General features: G+C 42.3%; 2 protein-coding genes across 2 annotated transcripts; both read right to left on the bottom strand.

The window, feature by feature from the left end:
- Nucleotides 1-6,184: 6,184 nt before the first annotated feature.
- On the bottom strand, nt 6,185-7,123 carry LOC117887752 (olfactory receptor 1009-like). The gene has a single exon (XM_034790474.1). The coding sequence runs from the start codon at nt 7,121-7,123 to the stop codon at nt 6,185-6,187; it is 939 nt and encodes a 312-aa protein (XP_034646365.1).
- Nucleotides 7,124-15,489: 8,366 nt separating this feature from the next.
- On the bottom strand, nt 15,490-16,428 carry LOC117887749 (olfactory receptor 1009-like). The gene has a single exon (XM_034790471.1). The coding sequence runs from the start codon at nt 16,426-16,428 to the stop codon at nt 15,490-15,492; it is 939 nt and encodes a 312-aa protein (XP_034646362.1).
- Nucleotides 16,429-21,607: the final 5,179 nt, after the last annotated feature.

Genomic DNA, 21,607 nt, shown 5'->3' with positions numbered 1-21,607 from the left:
ACTGGACTCAATCCTTCTTCTAGCCTTACTCCCATCTATATGGGATTGGTTTGTCGTAATCCATTCCGGTCTGTCTTGACAGCTATTCCTCAGAAATTCTGCAGCTAATCAAATCCTTTACTATGACATCCATCCATCTAGTTCTGGGTCTACCTACCCTATTCTTACCCTCCCCTTCTAACTGTAACACCCTGTAATCCGATCTTCTTTTCACATGGCCAAACCCTCTAATCCTGGACTCTCTCAGCTTTTCTATAACTGGTACCATCTTCACACTTCCCCTACTTTGTTCATTCCAAACCTTTTCTATCCTTGTAACTCCAAGCACCCATCTTAATGGTTTTCTTTCCACTGTCTTCAAGATCTGCTCCTGTCTCTTGCTCAGTACACAGTATTCAGAGCCCTACCAAAGTGCAGGCTGAATTACCGACTTGTAGATCTCACTTTTCACTTTCATAGGCCTAGTGAAACCTCAGATGTTCATATCAATATTCACATAGTGCCCAGTCTTGGAAAAGGCTTAATCCAGTGAACAGATAGAACAATTGAGTAATTAAAATTAAGTATGAGTATGGACCCCTACCATCACTGTGAATCTGTCTGCAGGATTGCGGACATACACAATGTTGCTTGGGCTCAATTCTGCAGGTGGTCTAAAAGTGAGAGTCCTGCTCTCCTCAGCTGGATATCTACATGCAGAAAGGCTATGGGGATCTGTCCATTTAGTCTAAACACTCAAGTGCATGCAGTATCATGTCTATAGAGAAGAAGATATGCACAAAAACCAGAATAGCTGCATGGAAAAAGCCCATTCAGTCAGGTCATCCTTTCTTTCTTTCTATAGAACTGCATAAGACGATGGGGGTGATTTGGTGTAGCAGTGTTGGGATGGTTTTCCATGCATGTGCAGATGGTACGAAAAGACACATGATTTGACTGTGGAACTCCTTTCCACAAGGATACACTGAGACCTTAAATGTAGCAAAATTCAAAAAGAGATTGGGTAATAAAAATATCCAGAGTTCTTATGATTAATTATGATAACATTACTGGAAGGGATATTAAATACCATGTCTCTTCTGAGGTTCTTGAATCTTCCTCTGAACATTTGTTCCTGGTCACTGTCAGAAATGGGATAGTGGATTTCGATGGCATGTCTGACTAAGCATGTCTATTTTTATGGCTCTGTGACACAGACAATGGCATTAGAAGAAGAGAGCCGTGTTCTTCAGTAGCAGCCTTGTCCCAGAGATCTCAAAATACTTTATGTGCATTAATATATTAACCTCTGCAATACATCTGCCCATTTATTTTCCTCAAATTACAGAAGATTATTACTATCAAGCATTTGTTAAACACCAACCAACTACTAGCCTTTCTGCTTAAGATAAAATTCAAGAAAGTCCATGACCTAAAGGGCTTAAATATAATAAATAAAGAACCTGGAAATACCACTTCTTCTTCTTTTATTATTATTTATTATATATTACAATTAGGTGAGATTAATGCCTTGTCATGCTTGTTTCTGTACAAATGTTAGAGATGGTCAGCAGGACACCCTGAAAAAATGAAGACTAGAGTAGCTAAATAGAGATACTTTTTATTTTATTTAGTAGGTGGGTTGTGAAAGTTTTGTGTTTGGATAAGGAGGACGGACATGTTTGGTTTTGTTTTCTTCATGAAATTAGTCCCATTGTTCAACTAGCTCTATTTATTTTGTGTGAAAAATCTGAAAGAAGAAATTCTCCCTGTGAAAATGGGAGCAGAGGTTGGTGTCTTTCTTAAATGGGATAGAGAGTGGATGACATCAGTACTAGGATGGGCTGGGAAGAGTGATGGAAGAGGGCACATGCATGGAATTTTGGCTGAACACACTGGACAGGGAAGGAAGAGATCAGGGTTCCATGTCTTGCTCGCCACAGTCCCAGCCTCATGCCCAAGGTCAGCCAGAAAGTCTAAGTTTTTTCCCATTGAATAGGAGTTGAGCACCTGACTCCCCTAGATACTTTTGAATAGCTCAGCCCATTGGCTGACTCTTCATTTACCCCAGACCATATCTCTAGAAGTCAAACATTGGCAACGGTTGAATTCAAAGTCATATCTTTTTTCATTGAGACAAGATCCTCAGCTGGCAGGTATCGGAGTAGCCCTGTTTATTTCAGTGGAGCTACGCTGCATTTCACCAGCTGGGGTTCTGCATTTAAAGGTGAATTTCACTTGGGTACAGACTCGCAGCACCACTTCCCACTATGTTTATGATGTCAGTGGACACTCAGCGATACACAGTTATTTCCAACTCAACGGTGAGTGAAATTTGAGGAAAACAAAATCACTTTAGCATACAAACACTATGGTCAGAGCCCAATTTGATGTAAATCCATACACATACATTGACTTGACGGCACCAAGTCAATTTACACCAAGGGGTAGGTTCACAAAAGGACATAGGAGTTGTGATGCTGAGCATTGCAGAGCTTAACTGTGAAGTGCTTAGAAAATCACAGGGATTCACAAAGCCAGAGTTTGGAATCCTGGCCTCCTTCTCAATGGAAGGGGAGAGATAGGTCATGTCCTAAATAATCCAATGGAAGATGCTGAGGAGATGGGTGTGCCCTAACCACCCCAACCTTTCAAGGTGTGCATTGCCTTAATCCTCTGGAGGGAAACATTTTTTCTGCTTGAGATTTCCATCTAGGAACCCTCTAACCCCAACTAAGGTGTATTTTGCAATAAGCCCGGGTATGGTGGTACAGAGAATACTGAGAAGAAATTAGGAGGAAGAAGCCCCTCCTTTAGTTTTATCTTAGTGGTACTGTTACTCACCCAATATGGATGAGACTCTTGGTTCAAGGGCCTGATGAGAAGAAGAGATTTAAATGGTGATTTGCCCCCTCCAATATGTGTGACCTAATGACTAGGATATGGGATATATTGATGTGGTTCTCTCTCAATCTCTCATGTTCAAGTCAAAGTCCCTTTATGAATCTAGCCACAGCTTGGGATTGCACCCATTGGCTCCAATGGAGCTATGCTGATATACATGCGCAGGAGATCTAGCTTAAATATATGTGCAGGGCTATGGCAGGAGCTGTCCTTTAACCCCTACACAGGGGTTTTCCTGTGACTTCAAGCTCATCTTATCTCAGCTCAGAGCAAGAACATCTCCTTCTCTGTCAGTCATTAATTTCTCCAGTTTGGCTCTTTAGAGAGACCTTGACTAGATAATCAGACAGACAATGGGTATCCGCTCAAAGTGTAGCTTCAAAATAATGCATTTTGGTGGGTTATTTGCATAATCTTCACCCTCAAATAATTTTCTTGAAAATCCATTTCACACGTATTATCCCAAAAAGTCCTTTGAAGTCCACAATATCTCCCAGCAATTGAATTATTCATGTCTTCCTCCTAAAGAAGCGCCATGTAGGTACATAAACAGTTGTATTTTTAATACAATAAAGTCCAAGAATGTGAAACTTGATTCAATAATATTTGTTCAGGATGTTACAGAATCTTGTCATATCTGCAATATAGTCTTTTGCACTCTTGCACTCTATATTGAACTCTTGGAATATAGTGTCTGAACCTCCTGCTGCAGTTACTTAACTCAAATCTTCTTCTAGCCTTACTCCCATCTATAGGGGGTGGTTCTTCACATCCTTCTTATCCATTCCAGTCTGTCTTGCATGCATTCCTTGGAAACTGTGCAGCTAATCATATCCTTTAGTATGACAACCACCCCTCTAGTTCTGGGTCTGCCAACGCTTCTCTTTCCCTTCACTTCTAAGTTTAACTCCCTGTTTCCTACATAATCTTCTGATTTTCTTTTCACATGGCCAAACCATCTATGCCTCAATTCACTCAGCTTTTCTGTAACTGGAACCAACTTCACATTTCCTCTACTTCATTCATTCAAAACATGGTCCATCCACGGAACTCCAAGTATCCATCTTTACATTTTCATTTCCATTGCATTCAAGATCTGCTCTGGTCTCTTCCTCAATGCCCAGAATTCAGATCCCTGTGAAAGTGAGGCCTAATTAACATCTTGCAGATCTCACTTTTTAATCTGGTAGGTTTAGTGAAAATACAAATGCTTATTTAAATAGACATATAATGCCCAATCCAGCATGAACGTTACTCCTGTAAATATATTGTACACATGAATAATTTTATTGAAATTAAATGCGAGGACGGACTACTAACATGAGTGTGAATCTGTCTTCAGGATCGGGATAATGCATAATGTTGATTAAATTCAGTCCTGCAGATGGTCTACAAGTGGAAGTCTTGTAAATCTCAGTTGGAGTTCTGAATGCAGATAGGCTGTAGGGGTATGTCCATTTAGTCTAAACATTCAAGAGCATGCAGTATCATGTCTATAGAGAAGAAGAGATTCACAAAAACATAATAGCGAAATGAAACCCACTCAGAGGAGATCTCCTTTCTTTCTTCCTGTAGGATTTTCAAAAGGTGAGGGTGATTGTTTGGTGAATCACTATTGGGAGGGTGTTCTGTGCATGTACTGATGGCATGAAGAGGACACATAATTAGACAGTGGAACTTCTTGTCACAGAGTGACTTTGAAGGCCAAAAATGTAGCAATATTCAGATAAGGTTTGGATAAGAAAAATATTCTGTGTTATTATAATTAATTATGACAACATATTTTGAAGGGATATTAAACATCATGTTTCAGGGATTAAGCCACATAACCCAGTCACTGTAACACATTAAACAGTTTTAAACAAGGTTCAGAGTATGATTTGCAGAGATCTCAGTCTGCTTAGTACCTTGGCAAACACACCATTAAAAATCTCTTTTTATAACCTTTTATTAAAAACAAGAAGTAAAAATGCATTTGAAATGTAAAATATTAAATCAGGCTTTCATTTTAACAACATCTCTTGTTCCCTTTTCCTTGAGCTGGAGACAGTTTTTAAAAAAACAATTAGATACGTTCATGGAGGACAGGTCATCAATGGCTATTAGTCCAGAAGGCCAAAGAGGCAACCCCATGTTCTGGGTGTCCCTAAACCTCTGACTGCCAGAAGCTTGGACTGGATGACAGGGGATGTATCACTCGATAATTGTCTGCTCTGTTCATTCTCTTTAAAGAATCTGGCACTGGCCATTGGCAGAAACATGATACTGGGCTAGATGGACCGTTGGCCTGACCTGGGATGGTCTTTCATTTGTTCTTATGTTCTAACATGATAATAGGTGGTTCCCTAGTCAATGGGAGATGCTGAGGTGTGAGGTGTGTTCTAAGCCCTGCTGCTGTCATAGAATTCAGTTCCCATATCCCCGTCAGTGAGACAAATTCTTCTGCTTGTCATTCTCAGCTAGGAACCTTCTAACCCAACCTAAGGGTTTTTTTTTTACCATGAAGCTGGGGCTGCGGGAAGAAGAAAAAGGAATTAGAGGGAGGAGACCGCTCATAACTTTTATCCCAATGTTCAGGGTAGTCAGAACTACCTGGAATGTGAGAGAGCCCCACGTCAAGTGCCTGATAAAGAGACAGGATTTAAACAGGGGATCTCTCCCTACCCATGAGGATGTCCTAACCACTGGGACACGCTCATGTGGATCTTTCTCTAACTCTCCTGTCCAAGCCTAAATTCCTTTGTGGATCTAGCCCTCCCTGGGGAATAAACCCATTGGCTCCAATCTTTATTATGTTATCCTCAGTAATTATTATTGAAAATCCTTGAGATTTTAGTAGGATAGAATAAGATAACTGATGTTAAGTGGAGTTTCAACAAATTCATCAAAAAACAAAAGAACAGAGATTAATAGATGAAGAGATTATTTTTATAGAATTGGCCAGAATCTCAGCTGGCATAAATTGGGCATAGATCCCCTGAAGTCAGTGGGCCAGATTAAAGAGATATGGAGATAGAGGAAAGGAAGAAATGTGTGAATGACTCTACAGCCCGGTGCTCAGAGCACTCACTCTGGATTTAGGAGACCCAAGATCCAGTCCCCCGTGCTCTAGTGACTCTTGTACAACTGGGAATCTGGCCCGCTGACTACAATGGAGCCACACTCATTTATACCAACTGAGGTTTGGTCCCAACGTTTCCATCAGTCACCTGAACTGAGAATTTCCCAAACACAAGTTATCCACAGTTCTATGCTTTCTGATTTAAAAATATGTAATTTAATTTATTTCAGATCATCAACATTACTTGAGAAACTTTAATTTCCCCAACATTTTCCTTAGAGCTGTTTTCACCTCTTTGTTTTTCAGGCTGTAGATGATGGGGTTTAACATGGGGTTCAAGACACTGTACTGGATGGAGAATATTTCATCCAGAACCCCAGAAGAGACTGAGCTGGGTTTTGTGTACTGGAGAAAACCTGTCACATACAACAAGGCAACCACAATAAGGTGGGAGCTGCAGGTGAAGAAGACTTTATGCCTGCCCTCCACAGAGCGTATTCTCAGGATGGTGAAAATGATGTGAATGTAGGAGATCAGGGTGAGGAGGAAGTAATTTGATGCAAATATGACAGCAGAAGTAAGAAGCACAACTTGATTGGTGAGCGTCTCAGGGCAGGACAGTTGTAATAGAGGAGGGAGCTCACAGCTGAAATGATGGATTTGGTTGTACCCACAGAAATGCAACTTCAAAGTAAAAACAGTATTAAGAAGGGCATAAAAGAAGCCTGTGGTCCATGCCCCACTCACCAACAGAACACAGATCCCTTTGCTCATTCTCTCTATGTAACGCAATGGGTCACAGATGGCAGCATAACGGTCATAAGCCATGGCTGAGAGAATGAGAATTTCAGCACCACCTGAGAGGAGAATGAAGAACATCTGAGCAATGCAGCCATAAACAGAAATAGTTTTGTGTTCTACTAGGAAGTTCCTCAGCACATTAGGCACCGCGACTGAGGAATAGCAGATATCAACAAAGGATAAGTGGAAGATGAAGAAGTACATAGGGGTGTGAAGGTGAGAATCAGCTCTTATCACCACCATGATCACTATGTTACCACCCAGAGTTATTAGGTAAATAACTACAAACACCAAGAAGAGGAAAATCTGCATGTGTGGGTCACTGGAAAGTCCCAGGAGAATAAATTCGGTCACTGTGGTTTGATTTTTCATTGGCATTTATTCAGGAAAACTGTGACCTGGAAGATAGATTAATCAATCAATAAAGTTAACTCATACTATAAAAGTGAATTGAAATGGCATGTAGAAATCGTCTCTTTTAAAAATAGACAAGATTTAGAGAAAACAACAGTGATAAGCTGGCTGGAATTTGTGTGTTGTATAGAGACAAAATGGGCCATATACACAACAGGGCTTAGGCCCCGAACTGGCACTTTAAGCATCTAAATTGCAGAATTAGGCCTCACAGGTATTCACAAAATCTGCACCCAGCTGGGACTATGGGACAGCCTGATGCGGGCCTCACTTTGTCTCTCCTGTTGAATCTGTTCCTCTGTGGTTAAATAATTAAAGGGGCATCTAAGGTGAGGGCCCTAACCACCAGTACATAAAGCAATTCTCTCACTTGCTGTTTCTCTCTGGCCTAAAAACTCTTTAATCTGTCCCTCTAACACCAGCAGAGATACAGCTGTTTTTACTCCAGCTGGGGATCTGGCCCCTTTACTCCAATGGAGCTATGGCTGATTTATACCTACTGGGGATCTTGCCAATTCTATAAGTTCCTCTTTGTCTATTACATTTTCTATTTTTTGTAGGCCAGTGGATTTCACCCTTTTCTTTTCATTTGTGGACCCCTAAAAAAGTTTGAACGGACCCCTCATCTGTGGACATCCAGGGGTCTGTGGACCACAGGTTGAAAACCACCATTACAGAGTATTTAATATCTATAGTATCTTATTGGATTCATCCCTATTAAAATATCTAGGATTTCTATGATAATAAAATATTAATAAATAATACATAATAAAAATAAGAAACCCCCAAGACCTAGAAAAACTGGTTTGGGCATAGGCTGACACTCCAGTCAAATACAGAGAACACTAGCAAATTGATAAATATTACAAATACCATAAAAAGGGCTTCAAAAGAGCTTAGCTGTATGACAGGCTCCTCCACTGACAAGGTGTGTGTGTGGAAGTGGGTAACCCCAGGTTGATATCGTGCAACTGTCCAAACAATTCAAGAAAACCACAGATAATTTTCAGCCAAAGACTGAAAAGGACTTGTGCAAACCAAGAAATGATCTAAGGTTGGATTTTGGCAAAACCGGAAGAGATATGCTGGAGGACATGAATGCTCCAAGACTTGAAGGAGAGAAATGACCACACTGAGAAAGAAATGACTGAGCACAGACTCACTGGGCAACTGTAAGCTTAATAGCAAAGTGGAATTATTTACGCAAATGGAGACTGAAAGCCTGAAAAGGGAGATAAGTCATGCTGACCCACGTGCAAACATTTTGGTAGAAGCAATGACACAGGATCAACAGTAGTGTGGAACACTGCCAGGGTGATCAAGAGGAATCAAGGGGATAAGTAAAAATTTGACATCCAAACAAGAGAGCTGCAAGTGATGCAACAAGTATTGAATAGCAATCAAGACACGGACAGGATGTCCGAAAGTGTAATAGAGGAAAAAGTCTTCTATCTGTGGAGGAAGAAGTTGATAATTAAGAATGCAATATCAAAACATATTAAAAGTGAGAAAGAGAAAGTGGTCATCTGGTGGTGATAAAAAGGAATGACCGAGAGTGCATCCCAGCCCAAGACATCATGAAAGATAGTAGATAGGAAATCCCCAAATAAAGATTCCAAAGTTTTACACAGAAATGAGTGCATGGACAGTGGTGGAGAGAGATGAAACCTATTAGGGATAGAAGATGAATAAACTCATGGCTTCTAGAAGGATATCAGAAAAGAGAGACAGAGAGCCTCAATATGAGTGCACAAGTCCTTATGGGTTATTTACACAGAAGAAAGATCAACCAACAAAATTGCTCCCTGAACCGCAGAAAGTGTTCTGAAAAGGAAGAAACTGTGGAGCGCCTGCTGAGCCTGGCTAGGAGAGAACAGATACAAGTTCCTGCACTGGAGTCCCTGTGGAAGTACGGATTTAAATGAATCGTGTGTTATTACAACCACCAAATCAAAAGTGCTCTTGAGAATGAACAGGCATAGACTGAGCAGTGCAGAAAAATAGGCCAAATGTGAATAGATAGTGCGATACCAGCAGAGAGTGTCATAAAAAAGAAACAAGAAGACAAGAAAGCAAAGTATGAAGAACACTTCCGCAAATTACATTGTTTATGGAAAAATAGAATACAGATGATCCAAGCGATTATTGGAATACTTAGAGTGATCCCTAAGGGTATGACTGAGCAGCTGAAGAACACGTGAGGAGTGCAAGACATCATGTTCAGTGACTTCCAGCAGACAGCGCTCTTAAGCACTGTGAAGGAAAATCAAATGAAAAGGAGAACATTTGAGCATCTAAAATGCAGGAATTCTGTAAAGGGTTTAACAAAATTCCTGACTACCCAAACCTACAGAGTCGGTGCAGGACAGGATTCATTGGTGACTCGTGGGGATACATTTTAGACAGTAACTTTACCCTTTTCATGCATAAAGATCTTGTATATTGTGAAAGCTATTTGTTTAAAAAAAAAAACCTTATGTAATACTGAGGACAGTAATAATGATCCTAATAAATGAATGTGCCCAGCAAACACTCTCTAGACACGCTGACATGATTTTAAAAAGAGGGGTCTGATTGTAAGTTAATGGGAGTTTTGTTCCTAAATCACTTAAACTCCTCTGAAACTTCAACCCAATGGGACTTTTGACTCAGGGATCCTGCACTGCTGAATATCAGGCTGTTCCTACATAAGAGAATCTCTCCTGCCCTAATGGAATTGACACTGATGTGTAGTGGAAATGGGAAGGAAGCCAATGTTCTGACCAGTGTCAAATCTATGTTTATCCCATATGTATCCCAGAGAGAAAACGGTTTTCCAATTATCAGCTAATCAGACAAATACCTGAGCAAAGATATGGACCTTGTCTGAGTGGTAACAAAGTCACTGTGCACAGTGATACCAAAAGCTAAGTGTCTTCTCTAGAGAATGCCCTGCCTCAATTACTCACCCTCCATCACAGACTCCAAAAGTAGAAACTACTGTTTCCTACACCAGCTGATCTCAGTGTGCTCAGTGCTGCCTCGAGAAATACATAGAGAGAGATGGCTGGGTTGCCAGCCATGACCCCTATGCGGCTACTGACTCTGTGTGAGCCAACTGCTGCATTCAGGCAGAAATCAAAGGGACTCTGCAGAGAGACCCACCCCTAGAACTTGGTCCTTTGAATTTAAAAGGAAAATAAAACATTATAATGAATAAAAACATGAATCAACTCACCTGCCTTTTTAATGTGAATCATAAATATGGTGAGATCATTCTGACCTGTGGTTTCCTCTTCTTGTTTTCTTAGTCTATCTACAATTTTATTGATTTGTCTGTCTAATCTCTCTCTGCCTCTGGGAAACAGCATTTAGGTTATCATTTTTTTTTTTAACCAGGAGCAGTGAGACCCTTAAAAGGTTATCAGTGAGAGTGGAACAAAGACCCTTCCCTTAGCAGACTCCAAGACTAAGAGCTGATTTCTTGAGAGCTGTTTAAATGCTGTCTTGTTCCCCTGGAACAAGATCCCTGAAGTTCACTCTCTCTGATAAGGTACCAAGAACACTGCGTTGGATCAGCCCTTAAGCAACGGTGTACGGTTCATAAGAATGAGGGTACTCAGGCTTAGATTATGAAAAGAGCCCAAGAGATTTAGGTTTCCAATCTCAGGGACAGTCAATTAATAAGGCACATATTTAGGCTCAGATTCTGAAAAGTAGGCTAAGGAATTCGAGATTCAAATAGCAAATAATTTCCTCTCCCTAGACTCCTTTGAAGATGTTAGCAATAATGTATAATTACCACAAGAGGGCAGTGCAGGTGAAAGCAGGGGAATTGGCCAGCCACCCTTAAACATCAGCAATAGATCGATACACAGGTTAAGGAATGAGAAAAGCGCAAATAGACTGTAAGATGAAAGGAAAGAATAGGAGATGAGACAAAGGAAAAGCTATATTGTATGAGCTGGGCAAAATTTTCAGACAAACAGTCAGTTCACCGATAAATGCTGTTTTGATTGACCTGATACATTTGTGAATTTGAAGCAAGCTTGCCAAATGGATTAATCCAAGGCAAAGGGAAAAAAAGAAAAAAGGCTAATTTCACAAAGAGGCACAAGGAATCTCATTAACTTCTAGTACCTTTAACACATTGGTTAGGGAACTCAACACCCAGGCACATGGGAGACACTTGTTCACGACCCACCTCTGCCTGTTGTGGAGCAGAGATTTGAAGTTTGGTTTCCCATCTCTCAGGAAAGTGCTTTAATCTCTGGGCTACAAAGTAGCTTGCAGCAGGGCTTTCTCAGTCTCTTTTCTTGAAGCTGTTCACTTTGTATAAATCAGCAGCACATCAGAATTATCAGACACACATGTCTATAATACAGGCATGGCAGTGTATAGAATTGATTTCCATCTTAAATGGTTCCTTGCAAGTCTTCTTCCTTCCACAAGAGTCAGTATGAGAGGACTAAGGTTTCTTATATCTCACAAAATTGCATCTTCCAATCTTATTCTTAGGCCTGGTCCACACTAACCCCCCACTTCGAACTAAGGTACGCAACTTCAACTACCTTAATAAGTAGCTGAAGTTGAAGTACCTTAGTTTGAACTTACCGTGGGTCCAGACGCAGCAGGCAGGCAGGCTCCCCCGTCAATGCCGCGTACTCCTCTCGCCAAGCTGGAGTACCGGCGTCGACGGCGAGCACTTCTGGGATCGATCCCAGAAGATCGATTGCTTACCACTGGACCCAGAGGTAAGTATAGACCTACCCTCAGTCAGCCTGGTGCTCTATTTCCTTTGACCCCAGATATAAAAAGCATTAGTAAAAGCATAACTTCTTCTGGGAGTTGAACATGACTCCACCATTGCAGTCATCTTCTCAACTGATGCCAGACTGCAACTTGCTGGGATCATCTAAGTATCTCCTCATTTGTGACAAATCAAACAAATTGAAGTAAAAAATACGCTGTAACTTTTGACACTGAAAATTGTTTAGTTTCCTCTCCTCAGCTGTGTTTAATGGATATGTTTCTTCAGCATATATCAGAGATGTCATCACAACAACATCTAACAGTTGCTTCTTAGTTGTCACATAGACATCCTGCTACCCAAACAGGGCCCTTGAAGGATGCTAAAATGCCATTGATACAAGAACTATCAGAGCTGTGACTTCTTCAGATTTACAACTTCCTTCCGTCAACTGACTACCCAGATACATAAAACTATTCACACATTCAATGTTGTTCTCATTTACGTGTTCTTTCTGCAGGTCATGAATAACCCCAGGCAAAACAAATTGCCTATCCAAATTATTTGTCATAGCATTCAATGAAATGAGAATGAGTTCACAAATAATTCAAGGGCACAAAACAAGGCCAACGTTCACAGCTAACATTTGACTGACTAATAAAACCACTATCATGGGTCTATAGCTTTTTCAAGAGATCAGAAACTGTCTCCTACATTTCTGAACATGTCCTGATGTGAACAGTCTAGTGAGGCCACCCAGTCTCAGGCTTCCTGCTCTCCAGTCTTTATGTCTCTTGGGTGGAGACCTGCATTGTTCTTCCTTCTGACAGGGGTGTTCCCAGTCTGACCAGTTTCCTGCCTTCACTATGTTATTCTAGGCAAAAGTCTGCCTAACAAACCAGCTCACTTCTCTTCTCAGATACACTACACAGGGATTATCCTGTGGATTCATGTTCTTCACACCCTCACCTCAGAACAAGAACAATGCCTGACTCTGTGAGTGACTCATTTATCGAGTTTGTCTCTTTGAAGATACCTTGTATATGTAATCAGCCAGACAATCTTTGCCCAAAGTGCAGCTTCAAAAGATGGGTTTCCAGGTGAGTCATTTGTATAAGGCTGGCCCTAGACCAAATGGCGCCCTGGGTGAGACGCATCTTTGGCGCTCCACCTCCATTTGTTAAACTTTTGAATACCTTATTTTTATTGCATTTGTAACACATTTCATGACTTTGGTGAATGATTTGCATGCATGAATTTGAACACTAGTATGTGTACATCTGTATTTTGTCGCTAACAACAAAAACAGCACTCTGAGCCCATCACCCCCCAAATCCGGGCCTGCATTTGCATTCCCTTACCCCCCACAAAATGTCCTTGGGCAGGGGTAGGCAATCTTTCAGAAGTGGTGTGCCCAGTCTTCATTTATTCACATTAATTTAAGGTTTTGTGTGCCAGTAATACATTTTAACATTTTTAGAAGGTCTCTCTCTATAAGTCTATATTATATAACTAAACTATTGTTGTATGTAAATTAAACAAGGTTTTCAAAATGTTTAAGAAGCTTCATTTAAAATTAAATTAAAATGCTGAACTTACGCTTCCAACCTTCTCAGCTCACTGCCCGCCTGGGGTTCTGTTCACCTGGGCCGTCAGCTGGCTGAGCGGGGTCTATGGCCGGGATGCAGGCTGGCAAGGGGCCGGCAGCTGGGACCCCAGACCTGGGGAGGGGGTTCAGGGGTCAGGGCAGAGGGCTGGGGGGCATGGGAGGTGTAGGGCAGAAGGCTGTGGGGGGGTTCAGAGGTCAGGACAGAGGACTGGGGGATGTGGGAGGTTTAGGGCAGAAGGCTGGGTGTGGGGGGGAAGTTCAAGGGTCAGGGCAGAGGGCTGCGGGTGTGTGGGAGGTGTAGGGCAGAAGGCTGGGTGTGGGGGGGGAGTTCAAGGGTCAGGGCAGAGGGCTGCGGTTGTGTGGGAGGTGTAGGGCAGAAGGCTGGGTGTGAGGGGGTTCAAGAGTCAGGGCAGAGGGCTAGGGGGCGTGGGAGGTGTAGGGCAGAAGTCTGGGTGTGGGGGGGGTTCAGGGGTCAGGGCAGAAGACTGGGTGTGGGGGGAGTTCAAGGGTCAGGGCAGAGGGTTGGGGGCATGGGGGTGTAGGGCAGAAGGCTGGGTGTGTGGGGGGTTCAGGGGTCTGGGTAGAGGGCTGGGAGTGTGTGGGGGTTCAGGGCAGAAGGCTGGGTGTGGGGGGGAGTTCAGGGGTCAGGGCAGAGGGCAGTAGGGGTGGGGGGTTCAGGGTCAGGGCAGAGGGCTGGGGTGTGTGGGGGGTGTAGGGCAGAAGGCTGGGGGTGTGCAGGGTTCAGGGTTCAAGGCAGAGGGCAGAAGGCTGGGTGTGTGGGGTAGTTCAGGGGTCAGGGCAGAGGGCTGTGGGTGTGTGGAGGTGCAGGGCAGAAGTCTGTGTGTTTGGGGGGGTTCAGGGGTCAGGACAGAGGGCTGGGGTGCTCAGTTCATGGGGGTGTTCCCAGCCCCCTGCCCTGAGTAGCTCAGGGCAGGGGTCTGGAAAGGATATGCCCTGTTCCACCCCCTTCCCCAAGGCCTCTTCTCTGCCTCCTCTATGGAGCAGTGAGCATGCTGCCACACCTCCCCCTCGCAAAGGCCATCAGCTGATTGGCGCAGGGAAGGAAAGGTGGAGGGGCAGGAAGGCACCAAGCTGGGAGAAGAAGCGGGGGAGGGGGAAAGCTTGGCTGCCGCATGACCAAGCTTCTGTCTCCTTCTCCCGCAGAGGAGAGCATTGGGCGGGGGGGGGGGGGCTGAGTGGGGCTGGGGGCCGGGACCACGGCAGGCAGCAGTGTGCCACTCAAAATTGGCTTGCGTGCTACATTTGGCACGCGTGCCGTAGGTTGCCGACCCCTGTCATAGGACATCCACTTCACTCATATTGTCCCCAATAGTCCTTTGAAGTTCCTAATAGCTCCCAGAGATTGCATTATTCATGACTTCCTCCCAAAGAATCTCCATTGAAACCTACAACACTCCGATATAGGATACCTGATATGTGTCTCTCTTTATCTCTCCTAATAAAGCCTTATTTCCTTTGTGAATCTTGACCCAGCTGAAGATAACACTCATTGTTAATTATTGTTATTATTGGAGACAGAGACATTAATAGGGATGAATCCTATAAGTACTACAGATATTAAATAGGGTTTTCAACAAAATACTCTAAAAGAACTACAGAATGCAATAGACAAAGATGTTCTTTTCATAGAACTGGCCAGATCCTCAAGTGGTATAAATTAGCCATAGTTCCATTGAAGTCAGTGGGTCAGATTGAAAGAGATATTGGCCCAAAGAGAGAGAGCGCATGAATGGCTCTAGATCCTGGTGCTTCTAGCACTCACCCTACATGGAGACCCAGGATCCTGTCCCCTTTGCTCCAGTGTCTCTTCTACCCAATGGGGATGTGCCCTGCTGAGTTAATTGGAGGCACATTGGCCAAAACCTCAGCTGGTCTAAATCAAAGTGTCAGATACCTGAGCAGAGAATCTCCCAAACACAAGTTATACACAGTTCTATGTTCTTTGTGTTTTTTAAAAAAATAAGATCGACACTACCTGAGAAATTTGAATTTCCCCAACATTTTCCCTACAGCTGTCTTCACTTCCTTGTTTTTCAGGCTGTAAATAATGGGATTTAACATGGGGGTCAAGATGCTGTACTGGATGGAGAACATTTCATCGAGAACCACAGAAGAGACTGAGCTGGGTTTTGTGTACTGGAAAAAAGCTGTCAAGTAAAACAAACCAACCACAATAAGGTGGGAGCTGCAGGTGGAGAAGGCTTTACGCTTGCCCGCTGCGGAGCGTATCCTCAGGATGGTGGAGATTATGTGAATGTAGGAAATCAGGGAGAAGAGAAAGGAGCTTGATCCAAGTATGACAGCAGAAATAAGAAGCACTACTTGATTGGTGAGGGTGTCAGTGCAGGACAGTTGTAATAGAGGAGGGAGCTCACAGCTGAAATGGTGGATTTGACTGGGCCCACAAAAATGCAACTTGAGGGCAAAAACAGTGTTAAGCAGGGCATGGAAGAAGCCTATTGCCCATGCACCACCCACCAGCTGAAAACAGATCCTTGTGCTCATTGTGTCCATGTAACGCAATGGGTCACAGATGGCAGCGTAGCGGTCATAAGCCATGGCTGAGAGAATGAAAGCTTCAGTAACAACTAAGAGGAAAAAGAAGAATATCTGGGTAATGCAGCCATTGACAGAAATAGTTTTGCGCTCTGCTAGGAAGTTCCTCAGTGTGTTAGGCACCGTGACCGAGGAATAGCAGATGTCAACAAAGGATAAATGAAAGAGGAAGAAGTACATAGGGATGTGAAGGTGAGAATCCGCTCTTATCACTACCATGATCACTATGTTACCAGCCAGAGTGATTAGGTAAATAAGTAAAAACACCAGGAAGAGTAAAATCTTCATCTGTGGGTCACTGGAAAGTCCCAGGAGGATAAATTCGGTCACCATGGTTTGATTTTTCATTTGCATTTATTCAGAAAATCTGTGACCTGGAAGACCAGAAAAAAAATGAAATTAACACTTATTATGAAAATAAATTGAAATAGTATGTGGAGATCATCTGTTCCATAGGATGAATGTAAAAAGAGTTCTATTCCATTCCATAAAATGTGTGTTTTAAGTAGACTAAATTTAGAGAGCGAGAGAAAGAGAGACGTGAGATGGCATTTGTGTGTTTTAAATAAGCAAAATAAGCTGGATCCACAAAAGGATTTAGGAATCTAACTGCCACTTTAGACGCCTAAATCCTATAATCATATCCTATTGGTATTCAGAAATTCCCTATTCAGCTCTGACTAAGGGATAGTCTGATGTGGGGCTCCCTCAGTCTCTCCTCTTGAAGCTGAACCTCTATGGATAAATCATTAAAGAGGCAGTGCAGGGTTAGAGGATACATAGTCTTCTGCATCCAGGGTGAGTGTTTAAGCCACCAGGCAATAGAGGAATTTATTCTCTCTCTCTCTGCAATCTGGCTTTATGACTTCAATAGAGCTACAGCTGTGTTACACCAGCATGGGAACTGCCAGATTGGCTGCAATGAAACTATGGCCAATTGACAATAGCTGGACATCTTGCCAAATCTATGAAAATAATCTCCTTCTCCATTACAGTCTGTCAGTTGTTCTAGACTGTTTTGTTGAAAACACTATTTAATATCTGCAGTATATAATTGGATTCTTACATATGAAAATCATTAGGATTTTTCAAGAAGAAGAAGAATAGAATCATAGAACTGGAAGGGACAGCAAGAGGTCATCTAGTCCAGTCCGCTGCACTCATGGCAGGACTAAGTATTATCTTGACCATCCCTGACAGGTGTTTGTCCAACCTGCTCTTAAAAATCTCCAATGATGGAGATTCCACAACCTCTCTAGGCAATTTATTCCAGTGCTTAACCACTCTAACAGTTAGGAACTTTTTTTCTAATGTCCAACCTAAATTGCCCTTGCTGCAATTTAAGCCCGTTGCTTCTTGTCCTATCCTCAGAGGTTAAGAAGAACGTTTTTTTCTCCTTCCTCCTTCTAACAACCTTTTATGTTCTTGAAAACTATTATCATGTCCCCTCTCAGTCTTCTCTTCTCTAGACTAGCAAAACCCATTTCTTTTCAATCTTCCCTCATAGGTCATGTTTTCTAGACCTTTCATCATTTTTGTTGCTCTTCTCTGGACTTTTTCCTATTTGTTCACATCTTTACTGAAAAGTCACACCCAGAACTGGACACAATACTCCAGTTGAGGCCTAATCAGCACGGAGTAGATTGAAATAATTACTTATCGTGTCTTGCTTAAAACACTCTTGCTAATACATCCCAGAACGATGTTTGCTTTTTTTGCAATAGTGTTACACTGTTGACTCATATTTAGCTTGTGGTCCACTTGACCCCCAGATCCCTTTCCGCAGTTCTTCTTTCTAGGCAGTCACTTCCCATTTTGTATGTGTGCAACTGACCGTTCATTCCTAAGCGGAGTACTTTGCATTTGTCCTTACAGAATTTCATCCTATTTACTTCAGACCATTTCTCCAGTTTGTCCAGATCATTTTGAATTATAATCCTATCCTCCAATGCACTTGCAATCTCTCCCTTCTTGGTATCGTCTGCAAACATTATAAGTGTACTCTCTATGCATTATCTAAATCATTGATGAAGATATTGAACCAGACCCAGAACTGATACCTTCAGGACCCCACTCGTTATGCCCTTCCAACATGACTGTGAACCACTGATAACTACTCTCTGGGAACTGTTTTCCAACCAGCTATGCACCTACCTTATAGTAGCTCCATCTAGGTTGTATTTCTATAGTTTATGAGAAGGTCATGCGACACTGTATCAAGAAGAAATGAATGTGACCAGAAAACATTATCTCGACACAGTGACATAATTTTGAAAAGAGGGGCCTGATAGAAAATCAATTGGACTTTTCCTCCTAAGTCACTTAAACTTCGACTCAGTGGGATTTTTGACTCTGTTGTCTGCACGTCTGAATATCAGGATGTACATACAGTAGAGAAATTTTACTGCCCTTCTGGAAGTGAATGACTTCAGTTATTAATGGAAAAGGGAATGAAATCAATGTTCTGTCCAATGTCAAAATTATGTTTGTTCCCATACAACACTAGAGAGAAACTGAACCTTTCCTGCATTATCAGCTCATGAGATAAATGCCTAAGGAAAGAGATGGACCTTGTACTAGAACATGAATGTCAACATAGGCAGATTCTGTGCACAGGGAAATTCAATTCCAAGGGCATTTTCCAGAGAATGCCCTTTCCCTGACCTCCCCCCCCCAATACAAACTACTTCACCAGCTGATCTCCACTATCTCACTGCTGCCTTAAGAAGGAGAAAGAGAGAGCTGGGTGGTTCAAGTAAATCAATTTCGCCAGCCATGGCCCCTGTGCTATAACTGAGTCTGTGTGAGCAGACTGCTGCAGTCAAGTAAAAGTCAATGGGACTCTGCAGAGACCTACCCCTAGATAAGAGGGGCAGAATCCGGTCCTTTGAAATGAAAAGGATACAAAAAATAAAAAGGAATAAAAATATGAATCAACTCACCTGCCTTTTAAGTGCAGCTCATAAATATGGTGAGATCCATTCTGACCTGTGATTTTCTCTTTTCTTAGTCTATCTACCTCCTTATTGATTTGTTTGTCTAGTCTGTCTATCTGTCTCTGGAATACAGCATCCAAGGAGATCCAATATTCTTTATCCAGAGCAGTGAAACCCCTCAAGCTGTGTGGGGTTATCAGTGGGAGTGAAGCAAAGAGCTTTTCCTTAGCTGACTCCAAGACTAGGAGCTGATTCTTGAGAGTTGTTTAAATCCTGTCTTATTCCCCCGGGGACAATCCCTGCAGTTCACTCTCTGTAACAAGCTCCTAGTAACATTGTGCTGGGTCAGCCCTTAAGCAATGGTCTGTGGTACCTAAGAATAAAAGCATTGAGGCTTGGGTTATCATATGCATACCAGTAATTAAGGTACCCAATGTCAGTGACAGTCAATTAAAAAGGCATGTATTTAGGCTGAGATTCTCAAAGCAGCTGAAGGGGTTAGATGCGCAAACAGCAGCACATTTCCTCTCCCTTAGACTCCTTTGAAGGTCCTAGTATTAGTGTATAATTACCACAAGTGCAGCAGAGGAGAAAGAATGGGGAATGACCAGCCATCCTTTAAAAATCACCTGGATACACAGGTTAAGGGATGAGAAAGGAGCAAATAGACTGAATAAGATGGCAGGAAAGAACAGGAGATGAGACAAAGGAGGAGCTTTTCTGAATACAGGTGGTAAATTTTTTCAGACAAGTAGTTTATTCACTGAAAAATGCAGTTTGGTTGACCCAATACTATTTGTGATTTTTTAAAAAAGCCAAATGATTTATACCAGGGTAAAACAGACAAACAAACAAAAACAATTAAAGTCACAATGCAACACAGGACATGTTAGTGCCTCCCTAATACCTTTAACCTAGTGGTGAGGGAACTCACCGGGGTCATGGGAGATCCTCATGCAATTCCTTCTCGGTCTGATGTAGAGAAGAGATTTGAAGTTAGGTCTCTTATCTATCAGGAAAGTGCTTTAATCTCTGTGCCATAGGCCTTGCTGGAAACCTAAGCATAAGTAACTGTATTAACCAAAGGCAGGGAACCAGAGTAAGCCTGTCTTTGACAGAATAACAATGCACTAGGTAAGCATATTGCTGACCAGAGAGCACGGTACAAACACACACAGATCTCTCAAGTAGCTATGTAAATACATTCTTAAGAGATGGTACAAGAGCACACTGACCCCTCATAAGATAAGATTGGGATCACAGGATAATGGGTGAGGATGTTTTGTTCTAACTAGCAGGTACGAGGATAAGGGTGATAACTAACAGCATCTGGAGTGTAATACGTAACTTTTTTGTATCAGTGTATAAAAGGAGAAGTCCAATGAGGGGCATCTTTGTATCGGTCAAGGGGACAGGACCCTGATGTCCCATCTTGTCACGGAAATACATGTGTTACTGTCCTGTTAGACAGGGCTTTGTACCGTGCTTTGCTGACAATAAACCTGGCCGAGGGACTTAGCCACCAAACGGAGCCTGTGGTCTTTCCTTAGGAAAAACATCGAGGTCTGCTGAATCGGTAAACTGCATTCCCTGCTCATGCAGCTGACACCGGAGCTCCAAGAACAGCAGCACTGAGCAGCCTTAACAACTCTCCACACCATGGTGGCAGGTAGAGTGGGTTTCCATCTTGAATGGTACATTCCAAGTCTTCTTCCTTTCACAAGAGTCAGGATGGGATGATTTTGGTTTCTTAAATACCACAAAATTGCATCTTTCAATCTCATTCATGGTTGCACTGACTCTTTACTTCTTTCTTCCTCAGTCTATAAACCTTCTGTAAAAGCATACAGTCTTCTGAACATTGCACATAACCCCAGCATTGCAGTCGTCTTCTTCTCAACTAATGCAAGACTGCAACTTGCTGGGATCATTTAAGTATCTCCCTGTTTATGACAAAATCAAATCAATGGCTTTCAAGGATATGTCATAACTTTTGACACTGAAAACTGTTTAATTTCCTCTCCTCAGCTGTTTTTAATGAATATATTTCTGCTCTGTATAACAGAGTTGTCATCACTAGCATATTGAATACTTGTCTCTTAGTTGTCACACAGACATTCTGTCTCCAAAACAGAGGGCTTTGAAGGTCCTGAAATGTCATTGGAACAAGACCCATCAGATGTGTGACTTCTTCAGATATAGAAACTCGTGCCGTCAAACAAGTACCCAGATAGAAAAACCTATTCACCCATTCAATGTGGTTGCCATCTACATGCAGCATCAGTGGGTCATGAACAACCCCTGGGCAAAAGAAATTGCCCATTCAAATTATTTGTCAAAGCATTCAGAGAAATCAGGATGAGTTCACAAATGACTCAAGGCCAACATTCACCCTTAATATTTGGCGGACTAGTGAAATCCAGTAACATGTGTCTATGCCGTTTTGAAGAGATCAGAAACTGCCCCGTGCATTTCTGAACATTTCCTCATGTGATTTTAATACAACATTTTGGATTGTATAATATGTTATGTCACAATACACTATCAGCATTATTTCTCTTTGTTCCTCTCTGTGTGTCATTTATCCTTCCATCAGC

The sequence above is a fragment of the Trachemys scripta genome, chromosome 14 (assembly GCF_013100865.1).
Source record: "Trachemys scripta elegans isolate TJP31775 chromosome 14, CAS_Tse_1.0, whole genome shotgun sequence".
Taxonomy (NCBI): domain Eukaryota; kingdom Metazoa; phylum Chordata; order Testudines; family Emydidae; genus Trachemys; species Trachemys scripta.
Note: the sequence above shows the minus strand (reverse complement) of the source record. Positions and strands in the feature narration are given on the sequence as shown.